This window comes from Kryptolebias marmoratus, linkage group LG1 (genome assembly GCF_001649575.2).
Source record: "Kryptolebias marmoratus isolate JLee-2015 linkage group LG1, ASM164957v2, whole genome shotgun sequence".
Lineage (NCBI taxonomy): Eukaryota > Metazoa > Chordata > Actinopteri > Cyprinodontiformes > Rivulidae > Kryptolebias > Kryptolebias marmoratus.
Window position 1 is genome coordinate 28,683,669 of NC_051430.1, and position 24,445 is coordinate 28,708,113.

At 41.0% G+C, this 24,445-nt stretch overlaps 2 protein-coding genes across 2 annotated transcripts in view; one reads left to right on the forward strand and one right to left on the reverse strand.

The window, feature by feature from the left end:
- Nucleotides 1-16,506, forward strand: part of adamtsl2 (ADAMTS-like 2) — a 29,870-nt gene extending 13,364 nt beyond the window's left edge. The window contains exons 2-19 of the mRNA XM_017427791.3: nucleotides 271-376; nucleotides 2,823-2,974; nucleotides 3,807-3,882; nucleotides 4,117-4,219; nucleotides 4,510-4,655; nucleotides 5,693-5,816; nucleotides 6,758-6,838; nucleotides 6,926-7,101; nucleotides 7,501-7,804; nucleotides 10,030-10,363; nucleotides 11,284-11,387; nucleotides 11,698-11,824; nucleotides 11,906-12,119; nucleotides 12,329-12,484; nucleotides 13,459-13,629; nucleotides 13,723-13,899; nucleotides 14,849-14,993; nucleotides 15,578-16,506. Coding sequence (XP_017283280.1) covers nucleotides 272-376; nucleotides 2,823-2,974; nucleotides 3,807-3,882; nucleotides 4,117-4,219; nucleotides 4,510-4,655; nucleotides 5,693-5,816; nucleotides 6,758-6,838; nucleotides 6,926-7,101; nucleotides 7,501-7,804; nucleotides 10,030-10,363; nucleotides 11,284-11,387; nucleotides 11,698-11,824; nucleotides 11,906-12,119; nucleotides 12,329-12,484; nucleotides 13,459-13,629; nucleotides 13,723-13,899; nucleotides 14,849-14,993; nucleotides 15,578-15,705 — 2,823 coding nt within the window. The 5' untranslated portion in view covers nucleotide 271 and the 3' untranslated portion in view covers nucleotides 15,706-16,506. The remainder of the gene's footprint in view (nucleotides 1-270; nucleotides 377-2,822; nucleotides 2,975-3,806; nucleotides 3,883-4,116; nucleotides 4,220-4,509; nucleotides 4,656-5,692; nucleotides 5,817-6,757; nucleotides 6,839-6,925; nucleotides 7,102-7,500; nucleotides 7,805-10,029; nucleotides 10,364-11,283; nucleotides 11,388-11,697; nucleotides 11,825-11,905; nucleotides 12,120-12,328; nucleotides 12,485-13,458; nucleotides 13,630-13,722; nucleotides 13,900-14,848; nucleotides 14,994-15,577) is intronic.
- Nucleotides 16,507-18,300: 1,794 nt separating this feature from the next.
- LOC108242777 (protein FAM163B) lies at nucleotides 18,301-24,174 on the reverse strand. The gene is made up of 3 exons (XM_017427805.3): nucleotides 23,830-24,174; nucleotides 20,729-20,844; nucleotides 18,301-19,975 (listed from the first exon to the last, which is right to left on the reverse strand). Exons 2-3 carry the CDS (start codon nucleotides 20,819-20,821, stop codon nucleotides 19,514-19,516), a joined length of 555 nt encoding a protein of 184 aa, XP_017283294.1. The 5' UTR covers nucleotides 20,822-20,844; nucleotides 23,830-24,174; the 3' UTR covers nucleotides 18,301-19,513.
- Nucleotides 24,175-24,445: the final 271 nt, after the last annotated feature.

Here is a 24,445-nt window from a genome sequence, read left to right on the forward strand (position 1 = left end):
GGGAACACCTTGGGATTCCCCCGGAGGAGCTGGCCCAAGTGGCTGGGGAGAGGAAAGTCTGGGTCTCCCTGCTTAGGCTGCTGCCCCCGCGACCCGACCCCGGATAAGCGGAAGAGAATGGATGGATGGATGGATGGAATCTTGCATGTATGTTCTCAATGATTTTAATGCATTTCTCTTTTTAGACAAATGTAACATGCACATTTGTGTAAAAATGTTGAGTTTTTTTGGTTTGATTTTTACTAAATTTCCTTTCTTTTTAATTGTTAGGATGAGGGTGTGGTCATGGGAGCAGTTTGGGGAGACAGGTGTGGTCCTCCTTGGCTTCCTGACACTGGTGGTGTCCATGGGAAATCTGTCCACCAGAGGCTTACAGGTACGCAATTCTTTTACCTTACTCAGATTCACTTGTGCCAAATTTTGATTTCAACTCAGTTCACTTAAACGTCACAAATTCACATTAAAAAAACATCTAAAAACAGCTTGATTCTGCAGATCAGTAAATGCAAAATACTGGTTTGAATCTCAGTTATTCGAACTTTCTTTGCAAGCATCGTTTTGTCTTCGTGCTTCGGTTTCTTCCCACAGTTTAAAAACATGCACGTTTTGTTAGACGGCTCTTTTAAACTGGGGTTCTGTCGAGTATTCATAAGCAGTTAATATCCGACCTGCATAGACGGCAGTCGGAGCGATCTTCTCATGGGCTAGTCCAGCTAACAGCTTCTCCGAGCAATGCCCAGTCAAGACTCTCTTAGAAGTTTGAGCAAAATCTGTGATTTAAAAAAATCCATCTCATCGTTTTTGCACGAGCCAGTTGTTTATGTTGGCACTAATTCTGCCAACCAAGCATAGTTCGTGTTGCTACTTCTCTGAAGAACAAACCTACTGTTGATTAATCAAGTCCACCAGGAATCATTTTATCTCTCCTACCAACTGTTATCTTCTCAGAAAAGGGCATGTTTTCTTTCATAATCACGTGTTTTTTGAATAAATCAGGGAAATAACGAATTACAGCTGATCTGTGGAAGTAGCCACTGAACACATAGCTTTACAAACATTATCTGATTATGGAAACAGGAACAAAGTTAACACCAGTCGGATGGAGGATGTCTAAGTCTGAGTTGTTTCAGATGGTGAAAGTTTGCTCCTTAAATGAGTTCTGACTGCAGACGGCTTAAAAATACTTCACACTTCAAGAGAGAGAGAGAGAGAGAGAGAGAGAGAAAAGATTAATTTGTGATTCTGAACTAATCTTACAAGTGAGCATGCACAGTCGCTTGTTTTATTGTCTCTGTGTGGGCCTGTGATGGACCGGCAACCTGTGCAGAGTGTAATCCGTGTCTCGCTCAGGGACAAAGGTGAACAAATGAATGAATGAAAGAATGAATTATCCATGGAGATTAAAACAAGTGAAGACAACAGAAGGAAGAGACGTCGTAAAGCAGCTGTTTAACATTAACTACAGGCTAACTGAAGCCAACTTTAAATATAAAGCTTATTAAAAAGAAAAGTTTAAACCTTTATCTGAAATGTAGGGAGTATGTTTGCCTTCTGAACCAGACCTGGGAGCTGACATGTTGCCAAATAACCTAATTAGTGTCAAAATGCTCCTCCGGCTGTTTCTTATTCAAACCACTTACTTTTACAGCCCTTCGCTCCCCCTGTCCTCATGTTTCTGAGCCGTGTTGCTGCCAAGTTCTTATTTCTAACATTTGGTACTTTTACTATGTTCCAGTGTAAATAAAATATAGATTTGTGAGATTTGCATATCATTGCATTCTGTTTTTATTAAAATTTTACACAATGTCCCAACTTTTTTGGAACTGGGGTTGTATTTTTTGTGCTGTTTGTAGGTTTTATACTCTCCTAATATTTGAATGAGTTCAGTCAGATTAAATCAAAAGGTAAAATAAAAAACATGTTGGACTGAACTGTCTTAAAGCAAAGGCGAAGAAAAGAAATGCATAACGGGACACGGTCATGATTCAACGTTAAACTCATCCATCAGCTCGTTTTTTCCCCTCTCACGTGCCTGTCGCTCTGTCCCACGTACGCCGTCTGGTATTTGTAGAGTTTCCCTCACAGCTGCTCTGTCTCACACCTTTACAAGGAGCTCAGTGCACATTCCAGCGGTCACTCCGATGAACCCGTCTGAATAAATGGATGCAGCCTTCGGGCCGAGTTAATGCTGTTAATCCATATCAGGAATGTGGGAAATGCTGAACGTCTTCACACACCGGAGCCTCAGTACAAAACACCGTGACGCTCATTTACGCACGCTCCTCTGGCGGTCCAACAATCATACAGCTGCTGCGGTCACCGTCACTAATATAACAGCAGCTTTGGCCCTGTTCACACCACAGTCATGTCTTTACAGTTTATACTTTTAAGCCATTTTTTTGACCAGCGTTAAGAAGTGGAAACGAATTCTGTCTCTGTGACAAGTCACTGCGTCTAAAAATCCACGAGGCAAACAACTCACTTCATCCCTCGTGTTTACGGCCTTTTATTCCTGAATAATTCACAGGTCAGAGTTATAGGTGGTATCTCACTGAGCTGCCGCTGTTGGGAGACTAGGTAAGGACTCAAAATTTGCAAGAAAACAGGAAGATTTTTTTATTGCAGATCAAGTAACCAGCGATCTGCATTTCTGATTGACCAGTTTTTGAAAATCATGGCCTATTGTTGTGTTCGCGGCTTGCAAAAAGTTCTAGAAGCAAAACACAGAAGTCTCGCTTCTTTTGAGCAGCTGTTTCTGCATTAATTGCTATTAATATTACTTGAATGCATTCTTATTTTCTGTGTGTTTATCTGTGTTTAAGGGTGCACAGGAGGAGGGCACAGCCTCCAACAGTCTTGAAGAGGAGCTGGAAGTGACCACCTACTGGTGGGGCGAGTGGGCCAAGTGGACAGCCTGCACTCGGACCTGTGGAGGGGGGGTGATGTCCCAGGAGAGACACTGCCTCAAACAGAGGTCCGTCACTCACAACCCCAAACTGTGCATCTATTTACTGATGGACATCGTGGCGGCTTCGTGAAAACTTACAGTATACAGCAGGGGTGTCAAACCCAGTGACGCAAGGGAGCCAAAATTAAAAATTTGGTCCTAGCCAAGGGCCAATCACGATCAATATTTATTAAAAATTACATAAATTAACCTTGGTTTTAGATGTATTATGTCAAATCATTCATATAGAAATATCAATGACCTTTTCCCAGTTACAGATCATACAGAATTTAGAGCAAACATACTTTAATGAACACAGACAAATGGATCAAACTTCAAAAAGCACATCATTAGCTGTCATTTCTTACACCTCACTCAGCTTTTAAATGAAAATTTTAACATTAAAACAGATTTTTTTAAAAAGCCATCCACAAAAACCTGATCATACAGAAACTAAAACTATATATTGTTGGCTTCTAAGTCACTGTCGAGAGAAAACTTCATTAATTAGGCTCAGTTTTTTTAAGCAAAATAAGAATCAGAGACTCGATCTGTCCCAGACAATGAAATCTAAATGTTATGTTGGGGGCCGGATGAAATGTTACAGAGGGCCGGATCTGGCCCGCGGGCCTTGACTTTGACACATGTGGTATACAGCATTCACAGTAAGGTGTTCATTTTCTGCTTTTTTACACCTGCACTAAATTGCAGCATCAATAAGAGGATAGAACAACTAAACATGTACAGCAGTAAGTTAAATGTGTTGAATATAAATCATTCAGGCTGCTTTTTTCACTTCAGTTTGATGTTAAGCGTTAAAATGTTGTTCTTTCTCCAAATATTTGTTTTCTGTCCAAAGAAAGAAAGTTGCTTCTGGGAAAGACAACATGACCTGCACAGGAACAGCCAAGAAATATCATCTCTGCAACACTAAAGTGAGTCGCAGACTTGCCCGTTCACATCTTTATTAACACAAACACAGTCTCTCCAGCTGGCTGGCAGCAGAGGATTGTGGTTGTGGTTAGTGAAGTGCTCCAAACAGAAAACCCCCATCTGTGCACAGATAAATGGTAAAAAAGGAAGTTATTTGTCCAGTAAGGTGTAAAACCCGGGTCTTAAGAAGAGTGCAAAGAGCTCTTTAAATGCTCCATGCTGTCTGTGTTAACCAGGAATGTCCCGCCGCTGGGAGGAGCTTCAGAGAGGAGCAGTGTTGGTCCTTTAACTCGCAGCTTTACAGCGGGAGGAGCTACCAATGGAAACCCCTCTATCCTGGTAGGAACAACTATAACCAGAACTATCTAAATAACAGCTGGAGTCAGTAACATTTCATAAAAACACACACAAGACGTACCATGAACATAAGAATCTACATATAATTAACATTTAATTTGAAACAAATAAAGAAAGAAAACCTTACAGAAACCTTAAGGATTTATAGGATAAAATCAGGCCAATTAAGAACTTTATAAACCAATAAAAGAGTTGCTTCATCCGTCGTTTTCTGCAAAGTTGAAAGCTTTGGGTCATGCACTGACCCTGACTTCTCTTTTTCTGTCTTTTAGATGATTACGTTCATATCTCCAGCAACCCCTGCGACCTTCACTGCACCACAACGGACGGCCATAGGCAGCTCATGGTGATGGCGCGAGACGGCACTTCCTGCAAGTACAGCAGCTACCGCGGCGTCTGCGTGGACGGGACATGTGAGGTCGGTCCGAATTGTCCTCACTGACGTTTTAACCTGCCATCAATCACTGGTTTCATTTCCAATGTCACCAACTGGACACGATGACACGCCACACTTGAGGCTCCTTCTGCCAGAAAGATTCAACTTTTTAACTTTTAGCTCCTTTAAATGATATAAAACTATTTTCACATATAGAATTTTGTATTTCTGCGTCCATCAGAGCCATATAGTGATGAGAAAGGTGGAAGGAAACAGACATTCTGCAACTCAGATGTTATTTTATAAACTTTAAAATTGTTTTAAATGTTTCTCAGCAGCCTGAGAAACATTAAAGTATCAGGCAGAAACAAGACAGTATGAAAGCATAACATTTATGTTTCTTTGTTCCAAAATATTTCCAAAAAGGTTGGACCTGTAAAGCTTTTATCACTTTTTAATGTCACCAGTCCTTCTCACAGCATTCAGGATTCGATGATACCGAGCAATAAAGTCTTTTATTTTGCTCCATTCTTCCCGCCACAAGGTTGTCATCATTTCTAAACTCTCAACACATCCTGTGTATGGGACAGGGCGTCTTCTTCTACACCGTAGAAATAAAAAATAAATGTGTCTCACAGTCTTTGTCTCAACTTTTTATTAGCACACAAACTATAGCTCCTCAGCGGGACAAACTGGCTGCAGAAAAATGATGATCAAAATAACCTGTTGTCATCAGTAATATAGAATAACCCCATTATATTTCATTATCAGCCCTTATTTGCCTGTGTTTCTACTTTATTTTAATGTTTCAGGTGTGAAATGCAGGAATGGATGTATAATAAATTAAATGATGTTGACATGAAATAATTTTGTTTCATACTGTTAGCAAAAAAATGAAAGTCAATTCATTCAGTCATTTTATTCAATGATACTTGTTTAAAATTATATTTTTATCTGGCTTTGTGCTTATAATTTAGTTTTTTGTGTGAGTTTGTTTCATCTTGCAAATTTTCTTTCGTCAGGAGAGATATTTACACTGTTTTTGTGTCTGCTTTTACATCCCACACATCGCCGCCCAGCCGATCGGATGTGATGGCGTGCTGTTCTCCTCCAACACCCTGGACAAGTGCGGTGTTTGTCAGGGCGACGGCAGCAGCTGCAGCAGAGTCACGGGGAACTTCCGCCGCGGAGCCACAACTCTGGGTGAGCCTCTGTTTTTACCTAAATAAAACCAGTGTTTAAAGGTTTAGACACACATTGCATCGTTTTTATTTACATTTTACAGAATATTAACTTTGTTGGTTCAAGACTGTGGATAGTTTTAATTTATCCCATGAGACACAGCTGCAAAAAAATCATTATTTATTAAGATGAGGGATGAAAGTCTGTAGAAAAGATAAGAGTAGCTGTGTGAGAATGAGAGCGAGGCAGGTGGAAGAGGGAGACTACGAGGTCAGAGGTCACAAAGGTGCAGGACTTCAACTGTCCAGGAGGACGGGGAGTGTGGTAAAGAGGTGAAGAAGAGAGTCCAGGCAAGATGGAGCGGATGGAGGAAAGTTTCAGGAGTGATCTGTGACAAAAGGGTGGCAGCAAGGGTCAAAGGTTAAAGGAAAGGTTTACAGACAGTGGTGAGAGCAGCCATGTTAGTTTGGAGACAGAACAGGAAGAGTCAGAGCTGGAGGTGCTGAGGTTCTCCTTGGGAGGGACGAGGATGGACAGGATTAGGAATGAGGACATCAGAGGTCCAGCACAGGCTGAAGGACTGGGAGATGAGGACAGACTGAGATAGTTTGGACATGTCCAGAGGAGGGACAGAAGGATGTTAGAGACAAAGAGGACATATATGGATGCAGTTAGAGAGGACATGGAGGACAGAGGACACAGAGGACAGTTAGATGGAGGAGGATGAGTCGCTGTGGAGACCTCCGAAAAGGAAACAGCTGAAAGAAGAAGAAGATAATAATAATATGTTAAAAATGGACCAAAATCATTGCTTCTGGTCTCAGCTGTGTTCTGAACATTCACCATCAAACTGAAGATATGGCCTTTCAGATTTTTATGGGGGCTTTTTGTTATGATTTTATGGAGTTTCTTGAATGCAAATAATTTTTAGATTTATAAAATATCATCTGTTTCCTGTCTAGGTTACTCTTTCATCACGCAAATCCCTGAAGGATCTTGGGACATCCAGATCATTGAGAGAAAAAAATCAGCCGACGTTCTCGGTGCGTTCTTTCCCCGTCTTCGTCGTTGTTATACAAATTACAGCAGAAAATAAATAACTGTAAATGTTTTTTCTTTCTGTTCCCCAGCGGTGACTGACCAGGCGGGAAATTTCTTCTTTAATGGCGCCTACAAGCTGGACAGTCCCCAGAACTTCCACGCGGCAGGAACTGTTTTCAAATACCGCCGGCCCATGGACGTTTACGAGACCGGGATCGAATACATCGTCGCCAAAGGCCCCGTTGACCAGGCGATAAACATCCTGGTACACTAATGATCAATTTCTCTGCATCAGTAACTCACTGCTTTAACTAAACTAAACACAAGCTCACATATCATGACTTATATAATATAAATAATCAGGCAGGAAATAACTAGAAACAGGTAATTATTAGAGAAATAAACTGAAGGACCAGCTGCAAATGCCTCATTTGAAACAAAAAGAAAGATTAACAGCTTTAATTGTCAGGCTGTTGTTTTATTTTATTAGATAAAATCAGTATTGGTTGTTTGCTTAAAATGTGCCAGAATTTATTTAAAGTCTGTAAAGATTATTTACTTTTTGACTTAAGCTCAAGAAAATTGTTTAGTTTGAAACAAATCTCTCTTTTTTTTCCAGGTTATAAATGACAAAAAGGCGTAATGTCAGCTCTGATCATTTCAGGTGTGGAACCAGAACGACCGAACCCCCTACATCACCTACGAATACACCGTCCTCAGAGACTCGCTGCCTCCTGTCCCACCTCCTCCCGTCTACACAGGTTCAGACTCCTCCGCCGGGGAGGTGTCTGTGGAGGAGGGGGGCCCGCTGGCCCCCAACGGCAGCAGGTACGACCAGGAGGTCCCGGGGGGCCGGCTGGACAAGACTGACGCCGATGGACAGAAGGACCAGGAGACGAACGAGGTGTACGAAGAGACGGCGGCCATCGACTGCGACCAGGACAAAGCAGCAGCCCCAAAGTTCACAGGTTAGATATTCAATTCATAAGATACTGTGTGAAAGGATCAATCATTTACAGATCATTTAAACTAATAATGTGATACGCCAACAGTTGACACAGTCTTGTTTTTAAAAGAGGAAGAGGCAAGAAAAATTATTAGAGAGGTTCAGTAATGCTGCAAACATTTCAAAGTTTTATAACTTCTGTTTATAAGAAGAGCACGTCAGAAAAAAAAGATGGGAAGCGGTTTGTGGTCTGGTGACAACTGTGTGGTGAAATAGTTGAATAATTTACTGTTTTACTGTGGCAGCAGGGTGTTTAGGGTCTCTTCTTTAAATGTGGCAACATTTATATGAGAAAAAAACTTTGTTTTTGCGTTTAAGCTTTCATTTTTGACCACAAACCTCTTCGTCTCCACAGACACCAGGGGCATCATGAGACAAAATCTAAAACAAACAAGACCCTGAACTTTTTGAGTGTGTCAAAAAATATACATCCCGTGTTTTCCGTGTCCCACAAGACTGAAGAAGGTGGGTCAGATTGTATCCAGATCCTCTTTCCTGCTCCATTTTCTGCCCGTGTGTAAGAGATGGCCTTTTGAAGCGTTGCATTATTTACGATATAGACACATAAAGGGGATCAGCAGCAGATGAAAAATTCAGAATTTTTGTGGCGTTTGGGTCTTCTAAAAGTGGCTGCATCACAAACATGGGCAGTAATGGCCTTCCTGCGGGCTCTCAGCTCGCTCAGCTGACTGCCATCGTGGGTGGAGAGCTGAGACGAAGGAGTCACTGTACACCTTTTACACCCGCTGACATCATACTGAAATGTTCTGTTTTTTTTTCAAAATCTCTCCTTTGTGCAGTTAATTTTAATCTATTCTGTCGATGAAAATCAGAGAAAGTTTGGACGGTATGGAAAATGCAAATTAAAAAAGGAATGATTCTCACAGCTACATTGACTTCTATTTCAATGCAGACAGTTTGGAGATATTTCATGTTTTTCTATCAACATTTTATTTGTTAATTTACCTGCAATTCTGAACATGTTTCCTCGGCCATGTCTTTGTAATGTGTGCAGAATCTGCTTTTACTGTCAAGGCCGGGGGAGAAGGAGGCGAACCCAGAGACTCATTAAAGAAAAAACAAAAATTTATTCTTAAATAAACAAGCAAAACAAAAGGGCTGACGTGGCAGCAAAAATCTAAAATATAAACTAAACAAAAAGGCGAGGCGAAGCCACCAGACAACCCGAGACAAGCAACAAGAGACATCCCAGAGACAATGAACCAACAGGGAAGTGGAGAGAATGACCAGGTTTTAAAGCGGAGGATAATTATGGGAAGTAGGCACAGGTGAGTGGTTACAATTAGCAACAAGTGAAGATGGGCGTGGCGGGAAGACAAGAGATAAACAAAGGAGAAGTGAATGATGACAGACCACAAAAGACAGAAACAATACAAAGACAAAACATGAAAACAATAACCCAAAACGCAAAGGAAATTACAAATAAAAAACCCAAATCCTGACATTTACATGATCAGATTAAAAAATACATGGGTACCACAGGTAAAGATGCGGTCCTGAAGGCAACATAAGCTGCTCTAAAATCTCTGCTGGACTTTTTCCATCGATGCTGCCATTACAGACGTGGAAATTAGCTTTACCAAGAACGCTTATCCAAGCCCAGACCATCACACAGACGGGCTTTTGGACTTGTTGCTAACAACAAGCTGAACGCTCCTTTCCCCTTTTGGTCTTCAGCTCACAGCATCAATTTCTTAAAAAAAAATAACAATCTGGAATACTGATCCATCTGACTACCATCCACGTTTCCACTGTGTGATGGTCCCAGATATGTCTGAGTCTCTGGACTCAGAGCAAAGTTAACATAAAACTTCTTTTGTGCACCGTTAAGTTAAGTTTTGTAAGCTGTGCACATCTACATAAGCCATGGTTTGCAAAAGTTGGCCATTGAAAACACAGCCCCACGGCTCAGTGGTCACTAGGTCACAAACACCTGGAGTTCAGTGGGACTGCAGCGAAAAATTCACGTTTTCTTGCAATATTTAGTCACCATCTCATCAATCAGAGCCCAGTAAGATACCACCTTAACACTGATCACTGGAAATCAGGGGCCAAGCTCTGATTGAAACACCTGAATCATCAGTTAACAGGTGTGACTAGTTTATTTTTGCACCATGTATGACACTTGAATAAAATATCTCTTCAAACATTTTGATCCATGTGAAGGAAACAGCAGCCAGAGTACTGCCAAACCGGCACCCGATGGTGGACCCCTGGACACCGAACCGGACTCCACAAACCTCATATGGAGGGTCCTCCTGGATGGACAAATGAGTCCGGATGAGCTGCTCATCAACATCTCCACCAATCAGCTGCTGACAGAGGCAGACGGCCTGTTCCCGCCTGAAGTGGACCTGGGCAGCTTGGAGCGGGCCGACCCGATTGACCTGAACGAGACGCTGGAGTTCGCTCTGGGTCACAAAGGCAACGACAGTGGAGACAACCAGAACAGAACGGTTCCGAGCAGCGGGAGGACCTCCAGCCGTTCCAACAGAACCAGGTTATCAGACAGAACTCACTCAAAGGGAACGTCAGTTTTCCTCTCGTGAACTTTCTCCTGCAGGCAGCCAGTGAAGCAGGTGAACTCGGAGACATACAGGCCGTAAAGCTGTCACTGAAGTTTATATATCAGCAGTAAAGCAGGCAGACGGGTAGATAAACATTACAGACAGTAAATCGGTGAGGTTGGACAAGCAGTTAGACAGTAAGCAGGTGGACCTGGACATAAAATCCACCTGACATGCAGACAGGTCCAGTCAGGAGGGAAGACGAACATGCACACCGTGCAGGTTTTACATTGATCATATGAATAATTCATATTGGCTTCACCATTTCTGCAGTCAGTGGGTATAAAACACACATTGACACGTCCCTTCAGATGAGCAGAGCAGATGAGCATGGAGGGAACGAAGAAGAAACACAGCACTTAGAAGCAAATAATTCAAAGTATTTGTAAGAAAAGTGAGAAATACTGCATGAAGGGAAAACACTGTCGTCACCTCTGGGAGGAAATAAAATGTGAGAATCGGAGTGGCTGACATGGAGGTAAATCTCAGAGGCTTTAAGTTTCGTATAAACTTCTGGCAAATGAAATCACCGGCGTTATGACAAGAATGTGCATATGACTTTTATGTGATGTGGTGAAACAACATAAGAAAAAAAGTGTATTTGCAGGGTTGCAGGCTGTAAATCAGCCATCACACTGTGGCTGTCTGCCCTGCACGTTCCCGGGCTGTGTTTACTCCTCTGTAGCCTTAAAAGTCCTGAGAAAAAATATTTTGAAAATGATATTTAGAAGAATTGATTGTTGCCTTGAAAGGTTTTAATCTCTAGAGGTTTTAGGTTCCCAGTAAGCGCACAGACATATTGAAACATTTGCAGCACAGCTTCAGTTTTCCTCATTGTTTGTCTGTTTGACAGGGGAAATCAAAGGTTCTACCAGAAGAACCTGAAACTGAGCCCTGCTGACATGTATCGCTGGAAACTTTCATCTCAGGAGCCCTGCAGCATGACCTGCTCTATAGGTAATTAAAAAATGATAAACTTTATAACACACTCAACATCCCTGAATGGTAATACTGCAATAACTGTAATATCTGATTAAAGCTGAAAACCTCACAAGTTCTTTTTGTTTTCAGTTCTTGCAACAAACTCAGAAGTAAATGAAACTAATTCCTTGAAGGAATGCTAAAGTTTCTAACAAAGCTCTCATGCAATCAGAGCTTTATCCTGTGAACACCTTGATTATTAAACTTTTTCATCGGAAAATTTATTCTGTTTTCTTTTTTCTTGTTGTATAAATCAGGTTGTTTCGGCTTCTTCTTTTCAATCCAGGGGTGTCAAAGTCCTTTGTCTCGTGTGTTCGTTACGACGGCGTTGAAGTTCATGACATGTACTGCGATGCTCTGACCAGACCAGAACCGGTGCATGACTTCTGCATTGGCAGAGAGTGTCAGCCGAGGTATCATATCCACCGATGGTTTCACTTCCTGCTCTGATAAAACCAGAACATCAGTCTGATGAGATGAATGTGTTCTTCCAGATGGGAGGCGAGCAGCTGGAGCGAGTGCTCCAGGACCTGCGGAGAGGGTTTCCAGTTTCGCCAAGTTCGCTGCTGGAAGATGCTCTCGCCGGGCCTGGACAGCTCGGTCTACAGTGACCTCTGCACCATGGCGGACCTGGAGAGACCCGTGGAGAGACGAGCGTGCAAGAGCCCCGCCTGCGGTCCACAGTGGGAGGTAGCAGAGTGGGCAGAGGTATGACTCACCCCGCTTTGGATAAAGTTCACTTCACAAAAAAGTTTCACAAGAATTAACGATTCCTCCTCTTTTAATCAAAATTGCTCTTTAATTTTTTCTTGTATTCTAGTATTTCAATCCAAATTATTAATTTATTAAATCATTTTTTACTGTTAAGTTCCTTTGGTTGGGGATATTGATGGTAAATATTCCTCTCTTTAATCCAGTGTCCTGCTAAATGTGGCCGCAAAGCTCAGGTGACCCGTGATGTCCGCTGCTCTGATGAGACCAGACCATGTGACCCGATAAGCCAACCGCCAAATGTCAAAAACTGCACGGGTCCGCCCTGCGAACGCCAGTGGACTGTGTCAGAGTGGGGGCCCGTGAGTTCCTTTACACAGGCCTGATGCTGCATGAAATAAAACACATTAGGACATTTTTATTAACAGCATCAGCATCACTTTGAGACGCTCTTAATAAATATCAAGTAAAAATCTACAAAGATGTACAATAAAAGGACAAACTTAAACCCAACTAAAGAGACAAACTACGACAGTTCTGTGATTTTATATTGACTTTCCTAAGTCAGACCATCCAGGATTTTGCGATGTTGCGATCGCAACTATTAACGCAAAATCGAGCAAACCTTGCGAAATCGCAACTTTTTGCAACTTTGTTCAAAACACCACAACTTTCCTGCAACTTTAACCCAATATTTATTGTTTCTGAAGTGATTCACCTCTGTTTCTGCGGTCTAGTGTCTTCTTTGTGGGTTTGTGTAGTGTGAAATTCAAAATAACCCCAAATAACTCATGAAGAAGACACATGACGTCACTTCCTGTTAACATCAGAATGCCGGGAGCGTGCAGGAGCAGCGACCGAAGCCAAAATGTGTGCTAATGCTTCACATTTGCCCACAAAGATTTCAGCAAACCAGTTTCCTCCCCAGCTGCAGGAGAGTGGGGGGGAAGCTGTTTTGCACGTCCTGCAGTGTAATCATGGAACATAAACGCATCGACAAACACTTTGTGTCTGCAAAACATGTGAGGAGAGCTGCAGACCAGGGACAATCCAGAAATGCTCATGAATGTCAGTTTAGAAGCTATCAAAGTTCTCAAATACAGCACCTTTTGAGAATGTCAATGTTTGTTGGTAATTATCTTACAAAACTAGGAAGTATTTTTGGTTTATATATTAAAAGTTATAGTTTTTTATTGATTTTAGTAAAAAAAAAAATCACAACTTTTAGGAAAATGCCCCGCAAAATCAAGCATTTTAGCCCGCAACAATCACAAAAAATGCCCGCGAAATCCTGGAGGGATTGCTAAGTGTGATGTCTGACCTGTGTTCGTTGCAGTGCTCTGGTTCGTGTGGCCACGGGAAGATGGTTCGTCACGTGTACTGTAAGACTCCTGATGGCCGTGTGGTCCCTGAGAACCAGTGCTCCCCGGAGAACAAGCCGCTGTCCATCCAGCCCTGTGGGGAGAGGGACTGCACTCCACACTGGCTGAGCCAAGACTGGGAGCGGGTGAAGCGACAAAATCAACAACTAAAACAAACAAAAAAAAATCCCAAAGTGCCATGCTTTGTTCAAAATGATCAACACAGTTTTGTTCTTTAGTGCAACACGACGTGTGGTCGTGGCGTGAAGAGGAGGATCGTCTTGTGTGTCGGCATCAGTGGAGGAAAGTTCCAGATCTTTGATGAAGAGGCGTGTGGAGGCAGCGACAAGCCTGAAGAGGAAGCTACCTGCTTCGAGAGGCCGTGCTTCAAATGGTACACCACCCCCTGGTCTGAGGTAAACACGGCTACGAAAGTTCAGCTGTTGGCTGTATTCTTTTTTTTTCTTCTAGAAACTATTATCTTATATCTGAACAATGTCAGATTTGAGGTCTGGGTTTATTCTTGTTTGTCACCTGTGCAATATCTGGTGTTTTTATTACTGTTATTTATAAAGCAGTTTGAAGAGATGTGTAAAACCCGATCAAATTAAAGGTAGTATTCTTTGAAGGAATGCATATCGCCCACAGACTTTCATGTCAAAGTTTTAAATAAGGATCTGTTTGTGAGGTTTTGAGTTTTTTCTTTGTGCCTTATTGGGTTTTGTTAGTTATCTTGTTTTCCTTTTTGTACTGCCTCTGTCTCCAGTGTTTTTCCATTCATCCTCAGTCTTCACTGGGTTTGCTGCCACGCCCACCTCCACCTGTCAGTAATGAGTTTCAGGCACCTGTGTCCACTTACCGATTATCCTCTGGGTTTTATAAGTCCAGTCTTCTCCTCCAGTCTCCGCTGGTTCATTGCTTTTGGTTCATGCTTGTTGGCCTTCATCCATGTTTAATCACCCATGCTTCACCTATTTATGTTTTGTACTTAGTTCCAGTTTTTTTGTTTTTATTTAATAAATTAGTTTTCTTTAAAATGAGTCTGCATTCTGGGTTCGCCTCCGTTTCCCCACTCCCTGACACTGTTAGCTCTCAGAGAATGTATAAACACAACAAAGTTTAGCTCAATATCTGTAAAATTGACAGAGTTATAGAAATTTTTGTGTTTGCTACAGTAAAGTAGCTGTGACGGCCATTTTGAATCATGTTAACTTCAAAAGCCCTAATCTTGAAAATGAGAATATGTGTTAAGAATGACTTTCAGCTACTACGTTTGTTTCATTATCTGTAAAACTGTCTGTGATGTCGTGGTTTCTTTTTGGTTTTCTAAGGTCAGTTAGTGGTTGTGGCTTTGTGTTTCCTCAGTGCACGAAGACGTGTGGCGTTGGAGTGAGAATGAGGGACGTCAAGTGTTACCAGGGCCGGGAGCTGGTCCGGGGCTGTGACCCCATCACCAAACCGGTGGCCAAACAGACCTGCACCCTGCAGCCCTGCCCCACTGAGCCGCCAGGTAACGCCACAAACCTGAGCTGCAGGTTCAACAGGAGACATAATGAAACATTATTTAACAGATCGGGGGTTGAACTGGCTGAGCTAACTGTGAAACTGGTCCTCAACTCTGTAAAAATCTTATCATTGTGCGTTTTATTAAATTAATGTTCTTGTTGTGTTACTTGTTTTCGAAATTCGAGACAAAGTTTTAACTTTCTTCTTTCAAATCCAATTCAGACTGCTGTCTTTATGCACTAAAATATATAAAAAAAATAAATCCAGTGAGTAGGAAAGGTTCATTTTGTGTCATTCAGACTCTTAAATATTACATAAAACTGTTTTCTTGACCTGTAAATAAGTATTAAATAATATACATGTTGGTAAGAGTTGTCTACTAAAACCACTGTGAGTAAACGTCAAAGTCTTTGAAACAAAGCAAAAAAACAACAACAAAAAGCCATTTTCTACTTAGTTTTCTTTCCTGCTTTGTGATTGTCATTAGTCATTTAATGCCAGCTCCATCTGTTTTACATGACCAGAAAACCTGACTTTTCTCATCGCGCTGATTATCATCGCACCATTAAATTCTGATTTTTGTCCCAGATGAGAGCTGCCAGGACCGACCCTCCACCAACTGCCTGCTGGCCCTGAAGGTGAACCTGTGCAGCCACTGGTACTACAGCAAGGCCTGCTGCCACTCCTGCCGCGCTGTCCGACCTTCGACCTCTTAGTCCAGGACGCCGCTGTGGCCTCTCTCCACCCCGACTCTTAACTACAGCATGAGGAAACGCGTAGAACCTTCTGTCCACACAAACACAGAACAAACCTTTCCTGCTGCGTTTGCACCAGTCATACACATGAAAACAGCTTTTTTTGGTGAGAAATGTTTTTATTTTGTTTTTAGTGTACTGTCAGAATGTAACAAATTGAGGTTTTTGAGAAACTATGATCTTGCAGCCTTCTTTGTGCATGTCCAGTATTGCTTTGTGCATTAAGTGTGAGCTGGAAACTACAACAACAATGGTGCTTTTGTAACATTTTTTACGCCTGGCTAGCCTTGACCGGACCTGGGTCACAAAGCTCTTCATTTAATTAAGATGAGTGACGTTTAGCAGCTACTATTATATGTTTTAAAGTTGCTGCTGAACAAGAATCAGCTCCGCAGTTAACCTCAGACCTTTTTGTCGAATCGTTATTGTTGACTTTGTCGCCACCTACGGGCTCGGCATAATTATTTCAGCTTTTGTAAGAATTTTTGTTTTTAAAAAGTATTTCTTTTCAAACATGTAGAAAAACATTAGCTCTAAAGAATATTCGTAGTAGTGCAGTCGAGGAATTATAACTGTACAGCAGCTACTGTGAATAATGAGAAGAAGCAGAACGTTCTCAGATAATTTGGGTTTCAAGTATAATGTTTGCTTGTTTAACTCAGGGGTGTCCAACCCTGGTCCTTGAGGGCCACTATCCTGCAGGTTTTACTTGTTTACCTGCTCCAACACACCTGATTCCGTAGTTAAATCACCTCTTCATGTTCTGCAGAAGCCTGTTAATCACCCATTGACTCAAATCAGGTGTGTTGGAGCAGAGAAACAAGTAAAACATGCAGGATGGTGGCCCTGAGGACCAGGATTGGACACCACTGAGTTAACTGATCAAAAAAAAAAGTTATATTTCAAACAGAATGTGACTTGTTCCTGTCAGTTGAAATTCCACCTCATTTTTTTTTAAAGTTATATTAGCCTTTTTATATCAGCTGTTATTGATTATTTATCAGTCGAGTGAATCAAATCTGCCAGAAAAAGCCTCTAAAAATGTGGAGTCAGAGACAAAGTGGAGTTACATCTCCTGTCATGTTCATCGCTGCAGTGAAAGGATTAAATTATTTCTCAACTGAATATACTGCATGGCTAGAATATTTAATGCAAATACTGTTTATGGAACATTATTTAACTGTATTTTAGTGCCTGGCACCAGAGGAGGAGCAGAATGTGAGAAACAGACTCATTTCCATTTCAGCTCCTTCTGTTTGGAGCGGTGCCGGCACGCCCGCAGGACATGGGAGCATATTTATTAGTCATAGCACATTTTTCATTTAAAACATGACGGTCCCGATGCCAGTTTGTCGTTGCTCATCGGGTCAACTGATGCCAGTTCTGCTCTGTGTGCGTGAACCAGCGCGAGCGCAGGCGGAAAGATTCCTGACACTTGAAGTATGGCTGAAACGTATTCAGATGTGTTCATGTACGTCTCATGTTAAACTGTCGTGTACTGTGTTTTTATATAACTGATACCTCTTTGTACAAAAAAACAAAACAAAACGGAAGTATGGAGACTGTGTACTGTTGACATTACCTGAAAACCTGAAAGTACTGACGTGTAGTTTAATTAAACAGTTCAAATGAAGGAATTTGCCCTTGTCGTTTTTATTTGAACTTGTTTACAGCAGATCTAGATTAGTTTAAAAAAAAACATGCAGGAGATTCAGCCCTTGTTTCACAAACAGTAACAGAATTTCAAACTTTACAAAATATAAGATATCTCACAGTTGATGCTTGTAATCTTTGCATCCTTTTTTATCTTGTGTGGCTGCATAACTCCGTCTGCTCACTCAAACTATAATGATGTAAAATGTAAATAAAAACAAAATGCAATGATTTGCAAATCTTATATAAACCACTATTTTATTCACAATGGAATCTAGTGTCTATACCAAATGTTTAAACAAAGAAATTGCACCATTGTTTTTGGAAAAAATAAGATAATTTTGAATTTTATGTATGTGAACAGATTTGTCTCCTCTGAACCAAAGAGGAGAACTGTTCTGAGGTCAGATGGGTCCAAACCATCCAGCCTGCCTCTCTGATGGTATGGGGGTGCATTAGTTCCTCTGGCATGGGCAGCTTACACATCTGGAATTGCTTCATCAGCCCAGAATGAGACAACACTCTCCTTTCAAAACCTCCAGCAGCTGCTCTCCTCAGGTCCCAGATGTTTACAGACTGATGTTAAAAGATGCTTCACAGAGGCAAACATGACCCTGGAACATTTTTGAGATATGTTGCTGCCATAAAATAAAAAATTTGAGTTATTTTTTCCTAATAAATGGTAGTTTCTTAGTTTCAACATTTGATATGTTTACTTTGTTCAGATGTGAATAAAATATGGGTTTTTATTTACATCCTTACAGAACATAAAATGACTTGTATCTTATAGATTTAAATGTCTAGCTTTACTGAAATAAAAACCATAATTAAGAGATAAAGAAAAGTATCTTAAAACAACTTTCACACAGAGAGAGGTTCAGCTGCAGCAGCAGACGCCCCCTGCTGGTCAAAGCAGCCACTAAAACATCATTTAAACAAGAATGTGCATCAGTTTTCTTTTTTTTAAACAAACAAAAAGGCTTAAAACTTGAAAATTAAATGGATCGTAAAAGCTGTTCTGCACTCAATCAAGTCAACAATGTTTTGCTTCAACAACTAAAACAATAATTTAATTCCTGTGTGAGGACAAACTGATCAGCAGAAGATGTTTCTGCCACAGAGATCATTTGCCCCAAGTTGAGACTGACATGATTTTTCTAAAATATGTAGTGTCTAAAACTAAAATAATAAAAACCAAGGAGAGATATCTAAAAAAAACCCTGTTTTAAATCATATAGATCCATACAGATTGGTCAGTTGCTTCCCGTTTTGACCTCAGGTATCGTTGAGATCACAGAGGGAGGCTCATATTGTTCAGTGTCTGTTATATTTTTGTTTTAATTTTATCTTTTATTGGTCCTAACATGACGGTAAAACCTGTATGACAACTACAAGAAAAGCTATCTGTGGTGTACTTCCATTCATTTATTATTTTCTACTCCAACTTGTCAAATAAATTAGAAATAACAACTTTCACCACAAGTTTATAAGAAATCATGAAATCCCACTTAGACAGGAAGAAACTGTGCATATCTTAGATACATTTTAAGCAGAATATTCCACATCTAGTGATTTTGTGTGACAGCTAAATACTCAGTGACCCGTGTGCTAATAAAAGCTTAGTGATGCATATCTGATATTTTCTAACGACAGTGGAGCTCTACAAGCACAGACAGATGATATTAAAGAAGATTTGATGAATCAAATTACCTGAACAGAATCTAATCAGTCACGTATTTAATACATCCTGTTTGCAACCCTGTGCAAACAAACAGAACCTGTGTTGAATCTTGTAATTAGAGCTCAAAGTGAAAGATTTCTTTGTTTATACTTTGATTTACATCCAATATACTTATTACCAGCTCAACTAGCTGACTGGCTAAAACAGGTTTAGATAAACTGATCACAATTTGTCCGGTTCAAGTCTGACAGAGACGCATTTCATGTTCCCTTACAGCTGCACACTGCCATGGTCTAACGACCGTCCAGCAGCATGGTTCGGTCCTGATGCTGCAGCAGCATGGTTCGGTCCTGATGCTGCAGCAGCACAGTTCGGTCCTGATGCTGCAGCAACAGCGTCTGCATCAGGTCACAGAGTGTTTTCAGACAGTAGCAGCTAGACGTCGGTGCTGTAGCTCTGGGTCATCATCTCCTTCATGGTGTAGGAGCGGATCAGCTTCTGGTAGAAGTTGGCCAGGTCTGCGGGCAGCTCCAGGTCCTGCTGCTGCACAGTCCTGTAGCTGATCCTGCGCCCGCCGTTGCACAGTCTCTCTGGGTGCTGCAGGTAGAAGGGCATCGAGCAGCGGGCGCAGGAGGGGCAGAAGGCGTGTGCACGTTGGCACCTGCGAGGAGGAGGGGGCGGGGGAGGAGGAGGAGGCGGCGGAGGGGAGTAGCTGGCAGGTCCGTTGGCCTCTGTCAGGAAGGTGGGGGGGTAAGTCTCGGGCTCGTCGCTGTACTGCTCTGGTGTTGGAGGGGTTGGAGGAGCGCACAGAGCCAGAGGGCGAGAGGGCGACATGGTGTCGAGTTCTGGTTCCTCCTCTTCCCCCTTCTCAGACTCCTCCTGCTTACAGCAGTAATACTGCAGCCAGCAAACACAGCAAACAGTCACAATATAGTTTTTTTTTTTTTTATATAATCCTAACATTCATAAATAGAGTAATCTCCACTCAGGTGACAAATAAACAGATGTTAGACTTTAATACATTTTATGTACAACTGAATCTGGTACAAATAAACTTGATAAAAACAGCACACATTAGGCAGACTTAATCTTAAACACACTTGAAGTATACTAGTGACTAATCTGACTGCAAGTACCTATAAACATAATACACTCAATACTTTTATTTTTCACCTGGGCAGGTGAGCACTGAGGTCCTGACTCAACTTTAAAGTTTATTAAAATAAAATGTTTAATTTTCCCCACAGTGCATTCTGACTTTCTGTTTGTCTCCCAATGCAGAGAGACAGATTGGCGTTTGTCTCGTTATTCCTGCAGACAGATGTCTCAGCGTCATTAGTCTCCTCTGGGTTCAGAAAACACCAGATGGAGAAACAAACTTACACTAAAGGCCTAGCCTTTCTCTAAGGAAAGCTCAGCTACTACCCCTCATAATATTCTGCTCCTCAGAGATTTCCTCAACAACACGACTCTTCAAACTCGGCCCATAGGGTCAGGAGATCCTGGTGTCTGTTTGCAGCTCAGTGGCGTCTCTTAAAACTAGATTTGGTTGTTTTCATATTATCACCTGCTGCCATGGAAGGTGATCAAACAGCAAACACGTTTAAAAAGCTTTTACTTTTTTTCATCATTAGATGAGAACGGTCGTACCTGTAACCTACATAAACACAACACGGCAACAATGGTCAGTAAGATGACTGTAGCCAGAATTCCTCCTGCGATGACCACTGTCCCGGCTGACATTCGAAATCCTCCCCATCAACCACCTGCACCGAGCAACAGGAGGAGAAAAGGAACAGATGGGAGGAGGACAACGAGAGGAGGATGAGGACGAAGGTGAGAGACGACAAAAAGGGAAAGATGAGAAATGATCAAGGAAAAGAATAACGTGATGAAGAGAAAAATAAGACGACGTGAAAAGAAATGAGAAAGAAGCAAAGATCAGAGGAGACAAAAGAGAGGCAGAGAAAGTAAAAGAAGGGAAAAAATGATGATTTAAAAGTTTTACAACTTATGCCAACAGACAATAAAAACAAACAAAAAATAAAGTTTATTCAGGTTCTTTATGGCAAATTAATCTGTGACAATAAGTAAGCCAACTTTTCTATCATCAGCAAATAAACCTTTCTTTGACAACAAAGTGATCTTACAGGAGTATTTAATAAATTTTAGAGCAAACTGATCAAAATTAAACTTTACAAGGAAACAAAGATTCTGGCTGCTGAGATTTCATTTCTGGTAATATTTAAAGGTACTCATTGAAAAGTCATTGGGATTGGACAAAAGCAAAATAAAATAAGTAACACAACCTGCACAATATTGTACTCATATTGATGATTAATGTGTCCTTCATTTTAATATTTGTAACATAATTAGTGACCAGATGCCACCTACCACATGTGTTTATCTACAGAAACAGCAGAAATGACTGAAAACAGGTTGGTGATGTTCCTGGAAGAGCTGTTTGGGATTCAGCTGAAAAAAGTTACAACATTAAACCAGCAGAAGTTTTGCAAAAGCTGCCTGTGTTTGACTGCTGAGTTCTGTCTTTAGTCCCTGCTGGATCCTTTAAATGTATTCCTGACACTTATGTTCTCTTTTCTTTCTGCTTTAGCAGCAGATTCAGTTTTATGTTTCCGCCTAAACATCATCTCTGAGTTTCTCCGCTCGTCCGATTCCACCATATTTGTTGACGTACACAGACTGCAGGCCGGTCTGATGTAGGTCAGTCATGTGACTCAGGCTGTGGCGCTTCCAAGTGCTTTGTTTACGTTGAGTGTGTACCTGCATTTACAGAATTGTATATAAATACTGTGAGTATCTTTAAGAGAGTGTTTGCTTCAAACTGCTATGAAGAGATGTGGGTGAAATTCAGTGATTGACTCCAGCATAAAACATTCTTCCTGATTCTTCTTTCACTGGTGATTAATGAAAAAACATAAACAAAAAGTGAAATAAATTGATGCTGAAACCAACATGAAGGCTTTCTGACTCCATAAGCTCCACACTCCTTCGTCTGCAGCGTATTCTGTTACAGTTCTCCACCTGAACGCTGCATCCTCCCTGAAACATCCTGCAGGCAAAGAAACAAATCCACCTGAGCCTCCTGATCGAAGCTGAACGTGGATTTGAACTTAAAGCCACTCGCAAATCTCCAGTTACAGTGAAGAGTGATTTGTTCACATATATCAGTGAACAAATCACACAATCACAGGCCAGCATCCATCTGTCAGAGCCAACAGCTTCATTCTTAGAGCTGATCAAATTAAGTCAAAATGACAATAAGTAATAAAAAAGACAAAATAAGCAAGTAAAATATGATTATTTATTAAATATGAGCTCCTGTGTCCTAAAATAAAACACAACTAATTGCTCTGCTGCAGAACATATAATGTAAAATTTTGAGGAAATTTGTGATTAGAACCTTAATGTTTTCTAAGATTCTTTAAACTTAGTTTAAATATTGAAACCAAAATTATGTTTATTCAAAACGTTAAATAAAACATATTTCGGTCCGGTATCATCAGAAATTGTGGATAGAACTTTAACATAAGGGCATCTTCATAAATGATTTAATGATTCTTCTGAAATGGGTTATTTATGAGTTTGTAACTGTTTAATAAAGCATTAATAAGCATAAAGCAGGCATAAAATACCATTTCTACACTGAAACAGGCTCTGTATTTGGCAAGATCAAGCTCTGCACTTTCATTTATTCAGGGTTTTCTTTTTTTTCTTTTAGAGTAGCTCATATATCCTTGTTTTATTTAATTAATGTTATTTGACAAAATGATCTTTGTACGTACAAGCACTCATAGTGCTCAAATGCAGGTCGTTCACTGATTGATGTTTGGTTTTTAAAACCTAAATTATGAAGGATGCACGTAAACAGTGAGAATAAAGAGTTTAGCTCTGTAACCGTTCATTATTGGTTTGTTAAATGTTTACAGCTTAATACCTGTTAATTAGTCATTTATACCTTTATTTTAAGTTCCAACCACCGTATGTCATATTTACAGAGATTAAAAATTGCTGAAAGTTGCACAAAAACATTCATTTTTATTTTTTCTCCACTTCAGCTTCCCTCATCTCTCCTTCATCACCTCTTCATCAGATTATCTGGCAGAGAGTCATCCAGCTGTTCTTACAGGAGCATCATGTTAGCAGGGACATGATTGGTGTGTGTGGAGCTTGCAGGGCTACTGTCATTAAAAAAATATGGTCACATCTTCAGAAGTTTTTAATTTCACCACGTTTTAAAACAAAAATAAGTGCAATAACCCCAAAAATGATTCAGAATCTGCACCAGGAGGCTTTTTTAGTCATGAGATGACCCAGAAATCTTTAAAAATAAACAGAAATTGAACTGAACAAATTGAAATTAAGAAACACATTTATATTTCAATAACAGCAGGTCAAAATAAAGTCCTGACTTACCTAAAAGCGAAACTCATCTGTTTTTATATCAAATAAAGAACATGTGAAAAGTGATATGAAGTCCATATTTGTTTTATTTTATGCATGAAATGATTAATTTTATTTTCGCACCTTCTAAAAATAAAAAAATGGGTTTAAATTCATTCCTCGTTCAAAGCATTTGCCTGAAACTCAAAATAATGAACTTTTTTTACGCACTTTTGGCACTTTTACGCACCAGTATTACGTCCTGGTGCTCCTGGTGCTACATCTCCATCCGTTTTCCCTCCTCTGTGCAGAATCAGAGCCACATACAGACAAACTGATCTTCTTACCTCCACCTCAGTTCTTGGACCTTCTCATGGCTTCATCCGCAGCTCCTCGAGGCGCACCGGCTCGCGCTGCAGGAGGTTCGAGTTTCAGCGGGGAGGAGGCGGAACCGAACATGTGACTTAACTCCGAAGGATGCTGCCTCATCCACCTGCGAGCTGAAGCTATATAAGAACCAGAAGTTTTAGTGAAGTGAAGAGGGAAAAGCCCACACGATCCGGTTTAGCTCCAAACCATCATTAAAGGTTCAGGACTCCGCTCCGGAGAAGAAAAAGTCCAAATCTGTTGGTTTCTCTTAGTTCCAGGACAGATTCAAGAAGCAGCAGCTGATCCCGGCGATGTTAGCAGGACGAGCTCAGGTCCACTAATAATTGATTGGTGTGTGTGTGGTGTGTGTGTGTGTGTGTGTGTGTGTGTGTGTGTGCAGGATCCGGTCTCATCATGTCGGTGATGCAGCGCGTTTATTTCTGATGCTGAGAGGATAGAACCGTGCGTCACAAGGAAAACGTCAGGGGACACATCCGGGAATCAGCCAAAGTTTTATATTCCTCTCTCTGTAAAAACCTGCAGAAATAAAGGCTACTGAACACAGCCAACATAAAACTATAAAAATATAAGCTT

Bases quoted from the DNA above. Each gene is read 5' to 3' on its own strand.
- LOC108242777 (XM_017427805.3), bottom strand. From the start codon at position 20,821: ATGTCAGCCGGGACAGTGGTCATCGCAGGAGGAATTCTGGCTACAGTC. The intron at 19,976-20,728 runs GTACGACCGTTC...TGCTGGCTGCAG, and splicing joins TGTGTTTATGTAGGTTACAG to TATTACTGCTGTAAGCAGGA.